This window comes from Artemia franciscana, chromosome 15, assembly GCF_032884065.1.
Source record: "Artemia franciscana chromosome 15, ASM3288406v1, whole genome shotgun sequence".
Lineage (NCBI taxonomy): Eukaryota > Metazoa > Arthropoda > Branchiopoda > Anostraca > Artemiidae > Artemia > Artemia franciscana.
This window is the reverse complement of record NC_088877.1, coordinates 21,272,306-21,295,433: the sequence shown is the minus strand read 5'-3', so window position 1 is coordinate 21,295,433 and position 23,128 is coordinate 21,272,306. Positions and strand designations below refer to the sequence as shown.

General features: G+C 35.1%; 1 protein-coding gene across 1 annotated transcript; it reads left to right on the top strand.

The window, feature by feature from the left end:
* Nucleotides 1-1,126: 1,126 nt before the first annotated feature.
* On the top strand, nucleotides 1,127-12,022 carry LOC136036176 (uncharacterized). Its single transcript, XM_065718245.1, has 3 exons — nucleotides 1,127-1,743; nucleotides 5,141-5,293; nucleotides 11,460-12,022. Exons 1-3 carry the CDS (start codon nucleotides 1,729-1,731, stop codon nucleotides 11,604-11,606), a joined length of 315 nt encoding a protein of 104 aa, XP_065574317.1. The 5' UTR covers nucleotides 1,127-1,728; the 3' UTR covers nucleotides 11,607-12,022.
* Nucleotides 12,023-23,128: the final 11,106 nt, after the last annotated feature.

Here is a 23,128-nt window from a genome sequence, read left to right as displayed (position 1 = left end):
GTTCTTGTGAAATTCGTTATATTTAATTTTGGCTACTTAGGATGGAAAATTTTCTATCAACAATTTTGTTTCCACGTTTTTGTCAAAAATACGTTTTCCACGTTTTCCAAACGTGTTTCCCACGTTTTTGTCAAAAATACTACGGTAAGTTTATATCAGTTCGTATATGTTCATACTATTAAAACACTTTTTCTATTTAAAAGAAAAAAGAAGAAAACGAAATATAATAATGAAGAAAACGAAAAAATAAATGAGGATAAGAAACAATTATATTGTCAGCATTTTGTGCATCTTAAGTGGCAGTTGTAATATAAGGTTTTAATTTTGTATATTTCATTTTTGGGTATTTTTTTTTTGTTTTGGGTGTATATTCGTATGAATATAGTTATGCCAACAATGCTCTTCTTAGATTTTAGTGAACTGATCGTTCATGATGGAATCAATTACGCCAAAAATATTATTTCTGTTTTCCATGTTTCTGTCAAAAATACTACGGTAAGTTTATATTTGTTCATATATGTTCATAATACTAAAATGCTTTTAGTAATTTAATAAATAAATTTAATTTAATTATAAAGACACTCAGTATACAGCCAGTATTGGCACCAAGTCCAAAAGAGAAAGCGAGTTGAGAAAGAGCTCGATGAGCTGAAGATTGGTCAGTTTCAGTTTCAGAAGAATTATTTTTTTTTGTCCTTGCCTTGTCTTGTCTGCTTGGTTGTTTTATAAAGTGTTGAACGTCAACTTTAAAAAGAGGACCTTGAAGTTTTAAAATGCCCAAACTCATAATTCCCCTAAAGTTGACCCAAAAAGTGGCTAAAATAATAATTATGGCGGCTCTTCAACGAAGACAAGCTAGAAGAACTCCCTCACTCAAAACACTTAATGTCGAAGCTTTCTTGGGGGTTAGTGGGGGGGGGGGGTCTTCTTGCCTTGGCAGTATTGAAGAGTAAGTTAAGCTAATGGGCTCACATCCCGTTGATAGAGGAATCTATATTTAATTGATTGAGCGATTATGCTTATTCTTCATATTATCATAGCAATAACGCTGAATAAGTAAAGAGCGATGTGGGCAGAATGTTTTTTTTTGTTTTTTTTTGTGGTGACAATTTTTGAATGATGACAGCTCTAACGTTCACGATAATTCTGGCTTATTGACATCTTTAATACAAATATCATTCCAACTGAGCTATTACAAATTGGAACCTCCCTGTTTCTGCTTCCTTTTTCCTAGCTAACTCGTCCTTTGTGTTTTACCCGCTATTTGCAAAATGTCCTGCGATAAAAGTGAGGACCATCCAAGGAATATTATTAACAGGCAATATTCGTTTTTTCAGTATAATAAATATAGCCCCCCACTCTAGTGTAAATTGAGAACGAAGTAACTACAAACAAATCATTTTTTAGTATTGACGGTCAGTGATTCAGGAACGGCGATTCGAATGGCGTGATCAGAATTTTTCCATCTGTTATACTTTATTCGGACAAGCCTAGTATCTCCAGGCACGAAAGACATTTTCCCAAGAATCCCACTGCCAAAACCCAGTCCGTACTTAATCTGTAGCTCAAATCCTAGTATTTACGTTTCTATACAATTTGACGGCTGAAACTTAGTACCTGCTAGAGGCATCTGACTTTAGAAGCCTAGTAACTACCGTTGAGATGTCGTGAGCATCGCCACATGAATCAGCATCATCAATATTGACAAGAAAAACAGCATCATCAATAATGATTAGAAAACAGGTAAGTTTATGTTTTGAAAGATGAAGAGAGCTGGAACCAGCAGAGGGGAAACCCTTGCAAGGCTTGCACTGGAGATAGCAAAAAAATTGAAATTTGAATAAGTTTAATAACATAATTTTGACTCAGACTGAATGGGGTTAAACCATAATGGCAAGAAAGGGTAAAGAGATATCCAGTCTTTTGTTTTGATTTATTTAATGAGACTCTTCTGTACTGTGTGCTTCCAGTTACTGATTCAGAAAAGATCCAGTCAAAGTTCAGGAGTGCAGGACATGAGGTTAAAACCTGGTTCGAAACTGGGCAGCTAGTGATACTATTTTTACTCATTATTTACCTTAATCATTGTGTAGGCTAGTATTTTATATTTATACTACTGACATTTACCATGCTGGCTCCAAACTGGTACTATAAACGCAGGACATTTCTTTTCCGGCACTGACTGGAGTGAATGGTAATATGTGCACTATAACATTATTTTGCATGCAAATAACAATCAAATGCAAAACATAATCTATTAAGTGCTATTTCTATTTAATTTCTATACGAACTTTTTTTCTGAAACAAAATATTCTCAAATATTTTTTTTTCAGACCCAATTTGCCCTCCAGCAGCGACTTGTCAGCTGCAAATTTCAAAACCGAATTTGTATTATGTTTGGATGTTATGTCATTTAATTTACATGTATATTAGTGATATTTATTTAAACGTTTATTATTTGCCATTATATAACTTGTTGTGATTTATACGACAGGTTAAGCGAAATAGCAGTAATATTTAAATTTTTTTACCATTGGTTATAGAAGGATCTCTAAAATAAATGAATAAAAAAAAATTGTCTAACAATCAATTATTATTAAATTTTTTCTCTTATTCTCTTTGGACGCATGCTTATTAGGAAGGAGCGGAATTGTAAGAATCTTGTTATTGTTTGTCAGGGATTAATCTCTTTTCGGTATAGCCTTGGAAGTGTTTGTTTGTACGAATTGATTCTTGCTAAATAACATGTGTGAATTGAAAAACAGGGGTTTGTATAGAAGGACAGGAGGATTTTGGAGAGTTAGTTGGTGTTGGTACTTTGGCGAGTGTGGGTATCTTTGCTTAGATGTGAGTAGAATAATTTGTTCCTTCTCAATCTCACAATGTTAATTTACTACTTTCCACAGCATGACATGAGTCTCGCTGATATAATTTAAATACCTTGGAACATTTTGTTCGCTCACATATTAGTTAGTAGTTGGTTTATTTTAATATCTTAAACTTCTTATTTCAGTACGAAGACAAAGCAAGATTGTACTTATATTACAAGTTATAAAACTTTTTGATTTTCTTGATTATCTTTTTAAAACGAGGCTATTAAAAACCAAAAACCAAACTTCTTTGAAAAATAAAACCTTTGCTCTTTTTTTAACTCTTGTGTTGTGTTAACTTTATCTCAAGTATTAGGTACGGGTTATTTCTAGCATTTCTTATATATTTATTAACCGGCAGAGTTTGATACCTCCACGCTACTCGAACTATTGCTAATTCTCCAGACTCTGTTTAAACTGGTGACACTACTACTTTACATACTTTAATTACATACTTTAATTATATCTAGATTTTTATTACTTCCACTTCTTATAAAAGACAGCTACATATATTCGCGTGCGAGTAGAAGGCAATGTGAGTAAACATATTAATGTTCGTCGTGGAGTAAAACAAGGTTGAGTGCTAAGTCCTGTGATTTTTAATAACACTATTTGTACGGCAACTCGCAATTTGCCGCCATATGTAGATACAAGTCATTAGTCATATGTGGATGATATTCTTCTTCTGTCTGATGACTTCCAAGGGTTACAGAAAGCTGTAGACCGTGTTTGCGGAGCTTTAAATGGAATCGGACTCTCAGTTGCCACTTCGAGAAGAAATAATGTGAATTATTTCTCTTTAAATTAAATTCCTTCCTAAATTCCTCAATTTCTGAGTCCAGCTTAACAATGATTTCATTTGATATAGTTACAATATGATTGTTAAAAGTAGCTACCGATGTCAGTAAGTTTGAGTTCGCACTATTTGGTCTAACGGGAGGAACCCTGTCCTAAGACATAGAAGACCCTTCAAGCTTGAAAAATATCTTGCAAGAAATAAAAACCCACTTAAAATTTGGTCTCGCTCTGCCAGTAGAACCAGAAGTTGCTATTTTTTTTTATAATATCAAACTGAAGGTGTATATCACCGAAATTATTGAACAATTTTTTCCCAATAGTAACAATTCCTCTAGTAAATTAACAATCCATATGCGATTTATGTAAAATATCTAACTACCGTTAACATGAAAGAGACTAACTCTTCTATGAGCATTTTACCAGAAGCAGAATAGATGCTCGTTGATCAGGACAGAAGAAAATATGCCCTAGCAAATGCCCTGGAATTAAAAGAATGCGTCTCATTCAAAAACTTAGTTTACCAACTTACATTACCAATCTATAACGTAGAAATAGGATCATGTATGTTATATCTTAACCTAAAGGAATCACAACAATGAGACATTCCCAACACGTGTGTAGCTCTAATGGGAAGAACGAAAAGACAAAACATTAGTCAACGTACGAAATGATCTATGTTTAATTAATGTAACCAAAAAACCGGTAGGAGCCCTATCCTGCTAAAATAACGCAGAGAAAATTTACCCCAGTTATTGAACTGAACTACTCTTACAGGATGTTAGAACGGCAATTCTTAAACAAGGTTACCGGCTAGCAACTAAAGATACAACTGTACAAACACCTTTAATCACAACAAGTACAAATAGCATAAGCCCAAAAGTAATACACTTTCAAGGAATAAACCTGTCGTTCACAATGCCAAATATAAACAACGAGGAATCAAAATCCTACGTCTGGCCAGAAATTGAAAATATCAAAGGTACAATGCAATTGACGAAGATAAAGGAGGCGAAAGATTTAAAAATACTACTCTTCACTCATGAGGACCAAAAATTAAAATATGTGGAAAGTTAATATTGATTATTTTCGCTAAATTCTTGGTACAATATTATAATTGCTATATTTACTACATATAATATATTACTATTTATAAGTTGTGTTTCTTTTCGACATAATCATGCATTAGAAAAATAAAACATTTATCAGAAAATATTATTTGTAAAATTAAGACCTCAAACAGTTTAAAAGTATTTAACCATTTTTAGAACGGTATTCTTGTATTCAGGGCTACAATATGTAGTTACTTTCGAAATAATAATGCCTAAAATATTGCTTATTACTTATTATGTACTATATACATTTTTGTTATAATGATGCTAAGTATTATTATGTGTTATTTTGCTTATTAAGAATGTGATTCTGCCGACAAATTTTTATTGTGTAAACTGGAATACTATATTTACATTTTTCAGCTGACAAAGAATTCCGGAATTCAAAACCTAAGGACCTTGACGAGAGAGTTAGATCGAAAAAATACAAAAGATTCGTCAGCAGTGGACACCATAGCCCAATTTTCTTCTTTAGGTTATTTAGAATTGCTGAGAATGGTTGCCAGATTTAAGAAGGTAATTGAATTTGAAAGTTACTAAAAAAAATTTATCATGTCTCAAACAGAAAAAAATATGAAAAACAACAATTAAAATGGTAAGATAAATAAAAGCCACAAAGCAGCTTATCAATTTTGAAGCTATTAAGCAAAAACCAACGTTTCAACTGCTACCCAAATCGCTGCCGTATTTTTTTAGCCCACATTTTTTGTGGCCATATAAGCCCACATAAAAGTAATTTAGCCTACATTTCACAATGATTTGTACAAACACAAAATTGACTTTAAAAAATCAGCAAAATTTACATTTTATAATAGTATCTTTTCCCTTCAACAACTGGTAAAATCTTTTCACCCTAAACCCTTTACACCCCAAGAAGATTTACCAGACTATTTAAAATCTATTCTAGTAAACTTCGATATTTATCAGACTTAATAAACTTTTTAGGTCAGCCCTATGTATTTAGACATTTATTTAGCAATTACTTAGAAGAATTATAAGACGTTTCACCCCCCGCCAACCCCGTAATTTACGATTGCCGTGTGTGTTTTCAGGCTGAATAATACTAGAGTAGCATTTCCTTGGGGTTTGCCTTACTAATTATACGAGGCGTGCCTACTGGGTATATATGGGAAGCTTTAATAAAGTTAGTGAGAGGCTGGTTATAAATATGATTACTTTTATAGAAAACAACAACAAACCAACAAGGGTCTGGCCGCATATATGCCACTGGGACGGTTTGTCCCACAAAATATAAAGAACAACAAAGAACTACTTATAAACTATAAGAAATTAGGAACAATTACAGTAATCCAAAGGGTATTATAATTAAACTTTCAGAAAATATTGAATAGAGTGGTTAGCTGAATTTAACCACGCGATGTGGATGTTAAGTCGGTTAACAACCATATTCCGAGGAGAGCTTAGAGCATTAAGTTGAAACTTTCAATGCATATTAAGCCAACCAAAGTTACTATACATGTATCGTTCGTTTTTTTTCTTTGACAAATACTTCCAGAGCTAAAGTCGTTCGGGTTTCCTTATGGTTTGAATTTTCGTGAAGGCAGCATTGGATCAGTGTACGCTGGTTTGGCTTAGCTGCTTAACGAAGGTATGGCAAAAAGGGACTATTATTGAAGAGTTCAATGAAAAACATTTGCTTGTAAAAAGTGAATCTAGCTAGTTCGCATATAGCATTCATTCAGTGAACATCTTAAACCGGATATACTCTCACAAAGTTTTGATAAAACAAGAATGCATTCGAGGTAAATACTCCTACTTTGCGTTGGACAGTTCATTTAGTGTTCAGCAAGGTTAATTTGCTGTCGAAATTTTTTTGGATAGATTCAGATGCCAATATTACGCAAAGAGAGTAATTAAAGGAGTTTTATGTGGTAGTACAATTCCACAGTCTATTTTTTTTCTTGGAGTTAAATTACTATTTTGTATAATGGGAGGAAAGAGGAAGAAGGATAAATATGACAAGTCTTTTCTCACATCCAGTCCTATGGAAGTAATCTCATTGAAATCACTAGCTGATAGTTTAAGTCTAGTTTTACAGACTGTTAATGAAAATTCGACTACGTTAAATGAGCTGAATGTTAATTTTAAAGGATTAAAACAAAGGATTTCCAAGATCGAAGAATCTGTATTGGAATCGAAATTGGAAGTGGAAGGTATTAAGCCTAATGTGATCAGCCTCGAGGTAGAAACCAACGATTTGAAGAACCACATTTCTGTGCTGGTTGATGAAAATTGTTTACTGAAATCGCAGTTATCTAGCCTAAGGCATACAATGATGAATCTGCAAAGTAAAGAAACAGATAAAAATATTCTAGTATGGAGCGTGACAGCAATTGATACTGTAAACGCTAAGGCGATTTTCGATAGTATAATTTGGTCATGCCTTGGAATCCATGAGGTACCCAAATACACGATAGCTGATGTTAAGCCTGAAAAAAAGCTGATAAAGGTTATCATGGAGACCAGGGAGCTGAAAGTGGTAGTTCTGAAACAGGCTCGAAATCTTCGTGGAAAAAATATCATGGGCAATCAGAATGTTTTTCTATCCGATGATTCTCCCCCGTCTGTTCGAGAAGTTCGAAAAAAAACCTTTAGCTATCCGAACCAGTATTCGTGAAAAAAAAAGGTTTTGGAACTTGGATTGCGAGATCCATACCACCATCTCTATGTATTCGTCGCCTTAAGGAAGGGCCATTGGAAATGTTTTTGTTTGATGAAATCCCACCAGATGTTAGTAGCCTGATTCAAACGCAACGACAGCGAAGGCAAGGAAATGGCCGGGGCAATACTATTGACTCGATTACATGACTGATTTTTTTTTCTTTTTTTGTTTAGTGAATTTGTCGAAGCCCGGTCACTTTTTGTGTTTTGATAAGAAAAAAGTATTGCTTGAATTATTTGTTTAGTTAGTTTGGTCCGATGCAATAAAAATAGTAATAGTGACTTATATAATGGTATTTTCTGCTACAACAAATATTGTGTCTTTTTTATTTAGTTGCTATTTGTTTTTTTTTGCACCAACAGTATAGTATTAGAACAAACCCATTTACTGTGAGTTTTAGTGCTTTTACTTTACAGTGGGAGGGGCATGGGGGGGTTCTTGGTTTTTCCTTGTTTCTTTTTTCTTCTCTTTCCCTGTTTTTTCTTGTTTATTCTTACCTTGATTTTATTATCATTTTTTATCCATACCTTGATTATATTATTTTTTACCCTTCTTTCCTTATATTTTTTTCTTATACCTGTGGTCTGGTGGGCTTGGTCGTGGGGCGGAACCGCAATCCACCATGAGTAGTGGCAAGGCTGGTATCAACTCTTTGGGGGATCGTTTACTTGATTTACAAAATAATCCTTTAGATATTGAAAATATTATTAATCATTCAACTGGAAATAGAAATCAGATGAATAATGATTCTAATTCGGCTTTAAAAAGTAAGTATGTTTCACAAGTAAATGGTTCTACCTCCTCTAAACGAGATTATATTTTCTCTGTGTTTCATCTTAACATTCAGGGACTCTGCTCGTCGTTTGATGAGCTGAAACGGATCGTTAGTGATGGAACTCCTGATGTTATAGGATTATGTGAAACTTTCCTGGATTCAAAAAAGGATATCCTTCTAGATATTCCAGGATATAGGATGGATAGGCTGAATAGGAAACAGATGGCGAGAGGTGGCCTTATGCTTTATATTGCTGGCTGATCGTCTTGCATATAATGTCCGAAATGATTTGAGCAGAAATGAGGAAGGAATCTTTGAATCCCTATTTATTGAGATTAAATCAATACATAAGTATTTAGTTGTGAATTTGGTTTATAGGTCCCCCAATGGATCTATTCGTTCGTTTTTGAAAACTCTGGAAGAGGTTTTGGACTCCGTCCAAAAACATCCCGGAGAACTAATCCTTATGGGCGAATTTAACCTCAATCTGCTGGATCAAAATTCTGCTTCAACTATTGATTTTTGTCAATGATACTCCCTTCCGGAACTCTACCTTCAGTTTGTATACCAACCCAAGTTACAGAAACACAAGCGTCTCTTATCGATAATATTTTTTCGTCACTAGATGTTTTAGATAATTTGGTGCTGGTTAGTGATATTTCTGATCATTTTCGCACTATTTCCCGATATAAGAGAGCTGATCAAGCGCAGCGTATAGCATCACCATGTAATCTCCCATTTATCCGTTATGGTGATACTGAGCTAAGACTACTTAATTCTCGTCTGGCTGATGTACCATGGAGTAGTTTGGTTTTTTATTCAGATTTTAACTACTCTTTTGATTCCTTTTATGATTTAGTTAAAGAAGGAATCCTAGAAATTTGCAATCGGGGTCCAGCGCCCCATACTTCGAAAAGGATAGAACCACTGAATCCATGGATGATTCCAGGTCTCCATAAAAGCTGGAAAAGGAAAAATTATTTGTAGAAACTTTACAAGGCTTCACCATCTTTAGCTCAACACGAACGATACAAGGCCTATAGGAATATATTTAATTCTCTGTGTCGGAAGGCAAAGTCTCAGTATTATCTTAAGAAATTTTCAGAATGTGGGAAGGATGTAAGGAAGACATGGTATTTAATTAATTCAGTTCTTAGACCTACTCCCCCTCTGCCTTCAGTTCCATCAATGTTGAAAATCGATGGTAAAACCGTCCAAGGAGATGTAGATGTTCAGCTAGAGCTTACCTTTTATTTTGCTAATATAGGAAAGGTAACTGCTTCCTCTGCAAGCTCTGCAACTTCTCGTTGCGATTTCAGAGCCTTTCTTGGACCCCCATGTTTGAAGTCGATGGTCTTGAATTCTGTTTCTGAATTTGAGGTAGCTCGAATTGTGAATGCTCTTAAAGGATCATCCTCTTCAGGACCAGAAAAAAATCCTACAAGGGTTATCCGTGCCATTCTGCCTGCTATTCTGTCACCACTGACTAAGCTTGTAAATCTGTCTTTCGAGAAAGGTATGTTTCCTGAATCTCTCAAGCGAGCTAAGGTTATAGTACTCTATAAAGGTGGTTCTCGGAGTGATCTTGCTAATTATAGGCCAATTTCTCTCCTATCTGTTTTCAGCAAAATTTTTGAGGATTTTTTGCATGATTTTCAGTTTGGATTCCGAGCGAATTACTCTATGGAGCATGCTGGCGCAGCTTTATCGAATTTCATTCATCCGGCAATAGATTCTGGTCATATCCCGGCAGCTTTATTTTTGGATGTTCGTAAAGCTTTTGATTCCTTGACTCATTGGATTCTTCTTTGGAAACTATCACATATTGGTATAAGATCAAACACTTATTCTTGGTTTGATTCATATCTTTCTGGTAGGCTTATTTCAATTGATCCACTTTTCCGGAGCCCTTCTGAAGTATATTATGGCGTCCCGCAGGGATCTGTTCTTGGTCCCATTATATTTTTGATTTATGTTAATGATCTGATTTCGGCTTTAAAAAACACCAGGCCTCTGGTATGTTGTCTAATGAAGTGGCTATAGAAATGGCCTAATAATCTAATGCATGTTGCCCATGTTGCCTTCTTCTAATGAAGATTTTCTTGTTGCTTTTGCGGATGATACCACTCTTGGGACCCTTGGGAAGACGGAATGTGATATCAAGTCTAACCTTGTGGCATTATTTGAGAGAGCTATGTCATGGTTTAATGCCAATTACTTCGTCATTAATGTTGGTAAATCACATTTTCTTATTTTTTCTCGAATTGGTGTAGCTTTCCCTCAGCTTACACACCTTCAGGTGTCACAAGGCTCCTTGTGTAGACCAGAGAATCGGGTGGTCCGGTTTCTTGGAATTCTGCTTGATGAAAACCTTTCATTGAGAAACCATGTAGCCATGATTAGGGTTTGGGTCTTACGGAGTTTGGGTATCATTCGAACACTTAGATACACATGTACTGGATCTATTCTAAAACTTCTTTTTTTCTGCCTTGTCCAGTCATATGTCTCTTATGGCCCCATTGTATGGATGTCTGCTTTTCCGTCTACGCTGCGGTCACTTTCCGTCATGTATACAAAAGCACGGCGTTTGGTTATGGACACCAACTGTTCTTCACCAACACAGCTCTTAAGTCTACGGTCTATTTACATTATTTCTTTTGTTAATTTTGTCTTTGATCAACTTCACCGCAATCTTCCAAAATCTCTTGGGAAAACTCCTATGTTTATTTCTGATTCAGCTCCATATAGTCTTCGTTCTTCAAATAATATCCACATTCGGCCTACCCCTACTATTCGGTCGGATTCCAATCCCCACATTACTTGTCAACAGGTCTGGAATTTACTATCTTCTTCAGTGCAGAAATGTCACTCGTTTGGGACTTTTAAAAGGATTCTTAAGGATCATTTAATAAAGAATCAAATAGATTTATTTTTTTTTCTCTGTGGAGTTGATGGCCTCTGTGTTTTGTTAATGGTTTGTGGTTTTCCTCTCTGCACTTGGCTCCCAGGCCTCAGGTATGTTCTCTGTTTTTTTTTTCCTTCTAGTTGTTGCTTATATTGTATCCCCCATAAATATATTGCCTGTAAACTGCTAAATGTAAATGTTAGGTCGGGGCTAAATGATACAAGTACCGAATTTTTTTCTTTTTTCTAAAACGGCAGTTTCAAATCTAGGACGGGATTATTATTTAGAAATTATTGTTAAATATTTCTTTTCTTTGCAGTGCGGAGTTTGTATCACGCAATGTTGTGTAGCCATTATCAATGCTCTCGGCAACTGCCTCGCGAACCAGCGACTAGTTAGAGTCGAGTCTCAGATATATTACACGAATTGCCCAATCAATGAAGATTTACAGGGTCAAGGTTTCTAAGAAATTTTTTTTTATTGAATCTAATTAAAATTGAAGTTTGGAATGATACTGTCTCAGAGCTCTTATTTTAAATCCCGACCAGATCTTTTGACATTGGGGGGAGTTGGAGGGGGAAATCTTGGAAAACCACTTGGAGTGTAGGAATCGGGATGAAGCTTGGTGGATAGAATAAACAAATGTCCTTGATACGTGATTGACTGAACCATACTGGATTCGCTCTCTTTGGGGGAGTTGAGAGGAGGGGTTCAGTGGTTTGGCGAATTTGGTGCTTCTGGACGTGCTAAAACGATGAAAATTGGTAGGCGTGTCAGGGAGGTTCACAAATTGACTTGATAAAGTCGTTTTCCCAGATTCGACAATCTGGGGGGCAAAAGGGAGAGGAAAAATAAAAAAAAAATAGGTATTTATAACTTACGAGTGGGTGATCGGATCTTAATGAATTTTGATATTCTGAAGGACTTTCTGACTCAGAGCTCTTATTTTAAATCTTGACCGGCATTAAGCCTCTTATTTTCCTTTTTAAATCAATCTATTGATTTATAGAATTTTTCTAGACCTCATACCATATGATCTCTTGGCTCTTAGCTCTTCTTGCCTCGTCACAAGTGCCATATGAGCTCTTAGCTCTTGCTTTAATATAAATATCTTAAAATTTTTCATGGTTCCATTGTCTTTTCAATCAAGTTTTATAATCAAATCACAAATTTTCATAATTCTAAACTAGAGGATTTAACATTTGACTGAGTAGTTTTGACAAATTCGTTGATTTTACATTTATTTTGTAAGCAAATTACTTAGTAAACATGTTGATTTTTGAACTGAGAGATGGTGTAGACAAGTTTATGACAGAAAAACAGTCTGGTCTTAGACAGTGTTGAGGATGTCTTGGCAAAATTTTCCATTTCCGGTTAACAAATGAGAAGTGTCTGAGGGATCAAACACATTTAGTCCTTAGTTTTATACATAATGAGCAAGCTTTTGATTCTGTTGATAGAAGAGCTTCAGCGAAGGTCTTGTCCTTGTATGGTATACCAGACAAATACATTAAAGTGATTAGTGCTGTGTACAAGAATTAAGTAAGAAAAACAAGTTTTATTTTTAACTGAAAATAAGGAGCGACATTAAAACTAAATACGAACAGAAAATATTCCGTATTTTTGGATGTTCGTAAAGCCTTTGATTTCTTGATTCATCGGATTCTTCTTTGGAAACTATCACATATTGGTATAAGACCAAACACTTATTCTTGGTTTGATTCATATCTTTCTGGTAGGCTTATTTCAATTGATCCGCTTTTCCGGAGCCCTTCTGAAGTATATTATGGCGTCCCGCAGGGATCTGTTCTTGGTCCCATTATATTTTTGATTTATGTTAATGATCTGATTTCGGCTTTAAAAAAAACCAGGCCTCTGGTATGTTGTCTAATGAAATGGCCTAATAATCTAATGCATGTAGCCCATGTTGCCTTCTTCTAATGAAGATTTTCTTGTTGCTATTATGGATGATACCGCTCTTGGAACCTTTGGGAAGACGGAATGTGATATCAAGTCTAACCTTGTGGCATTATTTGAGAGAACTATGTCATGGTTTAATACCAATTACTTGGTCATGAATGTTGGTAATTCACATTTTCTTATTTTTTCTTGAATTGGCGTAGCTTTTCCTCAGCTTACACACCTTCAGGTGTCACAAGGCTCCTTGTGTAGACCAGAAAATCAGGTGGTCCGGTTTCTTGGTATCCTGCTTGATGAGAACGTTTCATTGAGAAACCATGTAGCCATGATTAGGACTTAGGTCTTACGGAGTTTGGGTATCATTCGAACACTTATATACACATTTACTGGATCTATTCTAAAACTTCTTTTTTTTCTGCCTTGTCCAGTCATATGTCTCTTATGGCCCCATTGTATGGATGTCTGCTTTTCTGTCTACGCTGCGGTCACTTTCCGTCATGTATACAAAAGCACGGCGTTTGGTTATGGATACCAACCGTTCTTCACCAACACAGCTCTTAAGTCTACGGTCTATTTACATTATTTCTTTTGCTAATTTTGTCTTTGATCAACTTCACGGCAATCTTCCAAAATCTCTTCGGAAAACTCCTATGTTTATTTCTGATTCAGCTCCATATAGTCTTCGTTCTTCAAATAATATCCACATTCGGCCTACCCCTACTATTCGGTCAGATTCCAACCCCCACATTGGTTGTCAACAGGTCTGGAATTTACTACCTTCTTCAGTGCAGAAATGTCACTCGTTTGGGACTTTTAAAAGGATTCTTAAAGATCATTTGATAAAGAATCAAATAGATTTTTTTTTTTTTCTCTGTGGAGTTGATAGCCTCTGTGTTTTGTTAATGGTGTGTGGTTTTCCTCTCTGCACTTGGCTCCCAGGCCTCAGGCCCCACTGCCTCGCCAACCAGCGACTTGTAAGAGTTGAGTCGATGATCTATTATATGAATTGCCCAAAGAACGAAGATTCACAGGGTCAAGGTTTCACAGGATCAGAGAGTGTTTAGACTAAGAAAGTTTTTTTGATTGGATCTAATTAAAATTGAAGTTTGGAATGATATTGTCTCAGAGCTCTTATTTTAATTCCCGACCGGGTCTGATGACATTGGGGAGTTGGAGGGAGGAAACCTAAAATCTTGGAAAACACTTAGAGTGGAGGGATCGGGATGAAACTTGATGGGAAAAATAAGCGCAAGTCCCAGATACATGATTGACATAATCGGAACTGATTCGTTCTCTTTGGGGTAGTTGGGGGGGGGAGTAATTCTCAAAATTATAAAAATGAGGTATTGTCAACTTACGAACGAGTGATGGGATCTCAATGAAATTTGATGTTTAGAAGGATATCGTGTCTTAGAGCTCTTATTTTAAATCCCGACCGGATCTGGTGATGGGGGCGGGGAGTTGGGAGGGGGAAACCTAAAACTTGGAAAACACTTAGAGTGGAGGGATCGCGTTGAAACATGGTGGGGGTTCCAATCCCCACATTGCTTGTCAACAGGTGTGGAATGTACTATCTTCTTCAGTGCAGAAATGTCACTCGTTTAGGACTTTTAAAAGGATTCTTAAGGATCATTTAATAAAGAATCAAATTGATTATTTTTTCTCTGAGGAGTTGATGGCCTCTGTGTTTTGTTAATTGTGTGTGGTTTTCCTCTCTGCACTTGGCTCCCAGGCCTCAGGTATTTTCTCTGTTTTTTTCCTTCTAGTTGCTGCTTATATTGTATCCCCCATTAATATATTGCCTCTAAACTACTATATGTGATTACCTATATTGAATTCATTGCTTGTATAATATTTTTTATCCCCCTTTATCCCCCTTTATATCCCTAGCCATGGAGCCTTTCGAGGGGAATTATGTGTATTGTAATTTGATTTTGAATTGTATTTTGTATTGTCTTCTATTTAATATTAATAAACTTCTCTATTAATAATAATAATTGACTAAGCGTCAGAGAAACATGTTCTACTTACATGATGAATGTTAGGTCGGGGCTAAATGATACAAGTACCGAATTTTTTTCTTTTTCAAAAATAGCAGATTCAAATCTAGGACGGGATTATTATTTAGAAATTATTTTTAAATATTTCTTTTCTTTGCAGTGCGGAGCATGTTGGGCAGAGTGTTGTGCCGCGATCATCGAGGTATTCGAGAGATGCCTCGCCAGGCAAAGGGTTTGTAGAGTTGATACTACGAAAGTTTATCGTAAATTAAACGATGATTTGAACGAAGATGGTTTGGATATGGATGGATAGGAGATGGTTTGAACGAACTGTGAAAGTTTTTATTGGTTTTTTAAATATAAATATCTTAAAATTTTTCGTGGTTCCATTGTCTTTTCAATCAAGTTTTATAATCAAATCACAAATTTTCAGAATTCTAAACTGGAGGATTTAACATTTAACTATGTAGTTTTGACAAATTTGTTGATTTTACATTTATTTTCAACAATAATTTTTCTTTTTCCAATTAGAAAGACAATAATACGTGACTGACTGCGTGACACTTATCAAAACTAAGATAGGCCTATTAAATTCAAGCATCAATGGAAACAAATCAGTGCTTTTTATTATATCTTGCCTTTATGGTACTATACGGCTCAATTTTTCAGTTGGTCATTTTCACTTGATTTGGAAAAATCACCTCACTCCTCACCTCACTTGGAAAAATACAAGGTATTTTTGTTATGAGCTTAGGATTTAGAGTGTTCGTTTTGATGTTTTGTTTTTCTGTGCTAAGATGCTTGCCTTTTCCTAGTTTAATTTTGTTTTAGATGTGTGATTTGGGATTTTTAGTTGGCTGTTTTTATAGTTTCTCTGTATTTTTGACTTTTCAAGTTTCTGTTAAACTTTTCAGTCTTATATTTCCTTGGAAGGCTTTCTCAGTTTGTAAAAACCAACTACCCTAGCTGAATCAAAGACGTGAGACAAAAAAGGAAATTGAATATAGTGGAAATACAAAAGTAAAAAAGAGTAAATGTTTGATGTTGCAGAATTGTATTTAAAATATCATTTCCTGGGTTTAAATGGCTTCTCTGTGTTTTTGAATGTTCAAGTTTCTTTTAAACTCTTTAGTCTTATATATCCTTTGAAAGGTTTTTCTGTTTGTAAAAAACCGACTAGCGTAGCTGAATCAAAGATGTGATACAAAGAAGAAAATTGAATATAGTGGAGAGACCAAAGTACAAAAGAGAGTACATCTTTGACGTTGCAGAATTGCATTTATAAAATAATTTCCTGGGTGGTAGGCTATGCACTTCTTTCTTTCGCTTACTATATTATATGTTAAATGAAGTTTTTTTGGTCAAACTAATAAACTTTGTAAGGTGATTGTACAAATTGTACTAGTGTAAGTTTTAGAAATTTCACTTTCATATTCTAACAGTAGAATCTCATTTCCCTTACTATTGACGGATATCATCCCAAATTTTAGTCATTGAGTACCACCTAATTGACTAGAAATTTCCACATACAATCTTTTTGTGAAACAGTCAAAGTAGGAGTTATTATTCCTTGTAGGTTTGTTGGATATTCAAGAAAACAAATCCTTATTACCCGACATTACTAAATTAACTAGACACTGGTAAACGTAAAATTGAAAAATCTTCTGACAGTGAAGGGTTATATTTCAGTAGATTAGGGGGTGAGCGTGGAAGAATGTTGTCTCCTGGTTTAAGTTACCTATACTGGGCTTTATAGTATTTTATAGATGTGTAGCTTGAACCTTATAACTGGGGAAATTTAGTTTGCTATTTTTTAGTTGTTTTTTTACAGATTTTTTACGTTCCGTGGGTTTGTTGTTAGAATCTCATAATCTTAGATATTTAGTTTGCAATTCCTAGTTTTCCGTGTTAGTTTTTAACATGCTGAAAGTGAATTTATTTCAAAGATAAGCTCTGGTACATCCACTTTGGGGATTACATCGTTTCTGGGGTATGTTTTTAGAATTTCGAAACTGGATTAGCTTGTATTCATTGTTTAAAATGTTTGGTGCTTTGAATTTTTGGTGTTTTCTGATGAGGACTTTGTTTAAATTTCGTTTTTTTTTGTTCCATACTTTGACCTGTTCGTGCTTTCCTTGAATTTTTGGAAACTCTCCAAATAAAAAACTTAGGGTCTATTATGCTAAGTTGGCTGTTCACTAGTTTCTGTGGTAGATTTCTTAGAATTTTGAATTTGCCTTGTTTCAATAATATAGTTTCGAATATTTTCTTTTGCCTTTTTGCAGTTACTGTGGTAGATTTCTTAGAATTCTAAAATAGCTTTGAAATCATAATTTGGTATATTCCATGTTTGGACTTGTCAAAGCTCTCTTTGTTAGTTTCAAGAAAGCCTAATGTTTCATTCTTGCCTCGTCATTGTGTTCTCAGTTTTCAGAAGGTAGTTTTGTTCAAAATATTCGTTTGAAGTGACAACGTAAGTTTGAAATTATTGTTTTCTTTCTTTCGTGATATTTGAAACCTGATTAAACCTGTTTTGACATACATAAAAAAACCGGAAAAAAGGTCACCTACAAATATTATTTTTCTAACATGTGTATATCGTCTTTATTTCGAAAATATCAGAAGTAAATTTCTTTTGTTTTAAGTATATTTAATGGCATTTTAAGATATAAAAAAATTAAGTTAAAAAAAATACGTAAACAAAGAAAGAAAATGTGTCACTACAAAAAAATATTTTTCTAATAGAAAAAATCATGATTTATATATGTATATTATCTTCAATTCATATTTTGAAAATATTACAATTGAATTTATTTTGTTATAAGTATATTTAATATCATTTAAAGATATGAAATTAAATTGAAAATTTCGAAGTCCCAAAAAATGTTGAAAACTTTTATGGGACCTAAAGTTGAGGGAGGGCCTTTGGGGCTCCTAAAGGTGGGACATGGAAGACCATAAGTTCCCTCTAAGTCCATTCAAAATAAAAAAAAAAAGAACGTTTGAATCAAGTTCTTTGGGTGCGCTGTCTTAAATAGTATAAGCGGAGTAGGCAAATCTTGGTCCTGACATGAATATGCAAATTATTTCCCCTCTAGAGTATAAGCAATATGTATCGGCTGGCTCCAAAGGAAACCTAGTTGCTAAGGAGGCTCATGACTGGATCTAGTTGCTAGGGGCTGTCAGGAATATGCAAATTACGTCCCCACTGAAATATGCAAATGAGGAGCTCTTGGGAGTGTAGGCAATCTGATTGCTAAGAAGGGTCATGACTAGATTTAGTTGCTAAGTTAACTGGCTATGAAAATTTTGTCCTCACGGACCCATTTTTCCCATAGTACTCTTTTCACCTTATCTGTCTCTACTGAAGCTTCTTTCCCTGGCCAACTCTCTTTCAAGTGCTTCGTTTCTGTTATGTTTTTGAAGACGGGGCTTAGTTACAATAAGTTTACCAATTGTTATTGTAAGAAAAATTATTTTAAAATAAGCCTTATTCTGTTTCAGCTCATAGAGCACGGTTAGCCTCCGTCAAGAGTAGGCAACATTTTTTCAAAAGAGAAAAGGTGATTGGAGTGGTGACAATTGAAGATGTCATACCGCAAATTCACTAAGTCTATATCTTGAGTTTTTTTCCTTTTTTCTTTTTCATGCATCAGCTTTCCCCCTCTTGTTTATGCAAGATTTTATTAAGTTTCATGTGTATGTTTTCATTCTGGTAACTGATTTTTACCCAAATCTGGTTCTTCAACTGAATCAGAATATTTTCCACTCTTTTTCAACTAAATCTGAAAATCAGAGGATCAGGAATGTTAGATCTTTTTCTTAAAGAATCACAACAACAAGATATTCCTGACTCTTGTGAAGCTTTAATAGGAAGAACAAAAAGAGAAACATTTATTGACCTGCGAAATGATCTATGGTTGCTTACTGTACCCAAAAAGACAGTCGGAACTATATCCTGCAACAACAATATTTTGAAAATTGTCCCCAGTTATTAATCTGAGCTAGTCTTATAGGATGTTGGAACAATACCCGCTAAACAAGGTTGCCGACAAACAGTCATGAAGATTGGAGAAGAACAACATAAGCTCAAACGATATAACTTGTGAATTGACAAACAAAGTAAGGTTTTTAGAACTATCTGTCAAACGACTTGTGAAGATTTTACACAGTAAAGTTTGACAGTGATTGGAAGCTGCACCGAGTATATGCAGCTTCAATAAACGGCCAAGACACAGAGAAAATTACCTGGACGAAAGGATAAGAATTTTGGCTAGATCCATTATTCCTATTACTGTTTTACACCATTTCAATTTTATTCAAAATTCTGAATGAAGAGATTCTGAAACTTGATGTTGCAAAGCTAAGAAAAATAAAAAATGAGGGAGACGAAGAGGCCCGAGATGTCTTGGAAGTTTTAGAATAGGGCTTCCCGGTAACTTGGTAATTTTTTATACTAGATATTACTATAATTTATTTTTCGGTTCTTATAGTTGACCGTATTTTGGTTTACGGTCAACCGTATGTATTTTCAGACGAACAAAATAAACAAACTTTAGTCGTCACTCAGTATATTTTTATAAAATTTGTGCCAGATAGGATAATTTCAAAATACGAATTAAAAGCCGCCCGGAGAACTTTGTGGTTGTCCCGGTTCGTGATGTTTATAACATCCCCCGTCAGTTCAATTGAGATGGTGCTGTACAAACATTTTTGGAGAATTGCATAAAAGTGACCACATGCTGATTGCTGGAAACATATTCATGCAGGAGCAGAAACAGAAGAACGCTTTATTGTTTCGGGAGTATTTACCAAATCTTGCAAATATTTATTGTTGTCTACTTAGAATTTTTCTGGGATGTAGTCTATTCATATGATTCTAGGCTTAAAAAGTGAACTTGTTACATATGAGACTTAAAAACCGTCCTGGCTGGCATAGGGAATTCTGTGTCCAAGGGGCACGGTTTCAATCCCAGATGTAAAAAGTTATTTAGTTTGGGACGGGGGTCAGTGGCGTGACTCTGTAAGCTCAGCCAGAGTCGACCCAGCTCTAAATGGGTACCTGGAGAAATATGGGGAAGGTAAGCAGGAAAAGTGTGTGAAAGCACAGGATGGTTGGCCCCCAGCCCCCTATTGAACTTCCTGGCTTAACGGCCATGAAACGGAGATCAGCACCGCCGGTTTGGACCTTAAGGGTCTAGTTCTGTCTTACTACTACTACTACTATTTAAACAGTTAAAGCATTATGGGGTGAAAAACTTATTAATTTGAATGAACAATAATAAACAAAATAATATAGTGAAATGGGCAGAGACACGAAAAATTATGGCATAGGTGTGAAAGAAGACATGAAAATCTCAATAATGAATAATAAGAAAAAAAGCACCAATAGTGATTTATAAGATAACTTAGTAAAAAATTATGACATAATGACCAGTAGTGAAAGTGATTTTATTATGATGACATTTTAATCTAATTGTACTACTTTTATGTTATCGAATACCTCGGATCAATTGGACATCACTGTTGAATTATAATAAAATAAAATTACTTAAGATTCCAAAAAAAATTGAAATTAGGTATTTACAGTTTAAGCCTATATTTTTGTTCGTGCTTTATATTAATGTGAGGTGTAGGAGTATAATTTTCAAACACCATAAATCTAGGGGTAAGGACAAAAATAATAAGAAATACACAATTTAATACTATGGATGTAGATCAATGGCCATTACGCGGTGAGGGAATTATAAAAATAACCTTTGATAAACAATAAAATGTTTTAAGGAAACATAAATTTAAAAGAGATTAGTCTGAATGATGAGGACATCATTCTACAACGGGAAAGGGGATATGTGACATATAGACCTGCGATTCCCCCTATCAAATTCAAAAAAATTCCTAATTTTATTCCCTCAATAAAATTCAAAATAAAATGCCTTATTTTATTTCCCTATAAAATTCAAAATAAATTTCTTATTCTATTTCACTATAAATTTAAGCTTCGAAATTTGTTTCGATTTATTAATTGTTTTTGCAACAATGAAAGGAAAAATATTTCTTCTTACACTTGCAAACAAATATAATAAAAAAGCGAGGTTCGGTTACCCACCTTTAGTGACCTCAATGCCTCCGCATAATAGCAAGGTATGCAGAGGCGTAATACCTTTTTTGAAAGGGACAAACGACACAAAAACACAGGATATGGGCAGATACTAAAAGGGAGATGTTTAGTTTTAAGTTAGTTGATTTCCAACATTGATGCAGTGTAGTCAACATGTAAGACAACCGAAACTTAGCTTAAGTTGAAGTTTGATGTACCTTACCTGACAATTTGTATGTAAGTATTGAAACAAACTATCGCTTAATTAATCGTCCTTGTTAATGATTCCAGGCACCAGGCACAATTCCCGTGATCTTGAAGTACGCTCTCAAGGAAATCTACACGACTTAGGAGACCCGGAAATTACTAAGATGATTCTGTCACCTAGAACATTTGGTATTATTGACCGTGTCCCTCAGTCCAAATTCGTCACTTATTTTTTAGCCCCCCCCCCTAACACTGGTACAATATAAAAATTACTATATTTTTGGTATTTTTCATTTCATTAACAATAAGAGTACTGCTAACATTGAACTATAAAATGCTCTTGAAACTGCGAAGAACGTAGCACAAACATGAGACAATTGAAGCGCAAGAAATGCATCAATTAGACCTTACAGCTCCCGATGATATCTAAGCCATAAAAACTGGGTGGATATAGCAATACAAGGGAATAAAGAGGTCGTCTCTTGCATAAACCAATATCCAGTCCCTAAAGTGAATAAATATTGCTAATGTATATAAGTTGAGTGGCTATGACACAGTAAATTGTGTTTGTTTTTTTGTTTTTTTTGACAGTATGATAGGTTACATCAGAAATAAAAGGAATTTGGCCAAAAATATAATATGTTAAAAACTATTTTATAAAGAGTGTTCTTGTATCCACCGCCACAATACTTAAATAAGTGGAGAACTTTGTTAGACTTTGTTAAGTTGTTTCAATTTTGGCTTTTGTCGCCATCTGTAATTTCTGAGACGTAGGCTTTTTCAGGCGTAGGGTTTCAGGCTTTTTCTTTCAGGTGGGGTTGGTTCAGACAAACAAAGTGGGGTGCATTCGAACATTGTCCGAACCAACCACAACAACTATTTTGCCTTTTCTAAGAATTTTCCTTATCATGTACCTTTTACTATTTTCATTTTGCCTGTTTCTCATTGTTGCTGTTTTTTTATTCAGAATGCCTCTAGTGTAAAAAAGAATGCGGCCAGATTCTCCTCCTGATCGAGAATATGATTAAAGCCGTTGAGGCTTATATCGAGAAGTATCGTTCAGAGGAATTGCAGAAAACTTCGGCATAAAAAATCTACACTAATGGACTACGTCAAGCTATCAAAGCCATCAAGGGAAAAAGCTTAAACAAGTGCCAATGAAGAGCCTCAGCCACTCTCTATCATTTACCGATGAAAGCCAAACACAACAGGCAAGCTTTTGACTTAGGATACGGGAGGAAACTTGCAGACTATTTCCGAAACTGTTCTACTATGAACCAAGGACTTACGACAAAAGAATCCAGATTTTTCGTTTATTCTAACGCTCGGGCAAATAACGTTTCTGTGCCAGAAAGTTGGACGGAAAACGAAGCAGCGTCAAAGGACTGGCTTCTTCAAATGGCCCAATGGTTCGAATGGTTCTTCGGACTGGCGTCGAATACCCCCGGCCCTAGAAAGACCCCCTCAAAGAGTACCCACCGCCCCAGAAAGACCCCCTCAAAGAGTTCCAGAAAACTATCAATCGGACTGTTACTATGAATTGACCGTTAATATGGTCAATGCGCTCCGGCCTGGGGACCTGCTACAATTTCGACGGCGATCATGGGGGAGCTAGATATTGTCACTGGGCCATTTACATCGGTCCGTTCAAGAATAATACCAAAAATGGTTAAGTTGTTGTAGTGGAACGCGCCGTATCCCACTTGCATTGGAAAAAGATGAAAAAGGATGAGCCGAAACATTATTGTCCGGAGGGAGGTT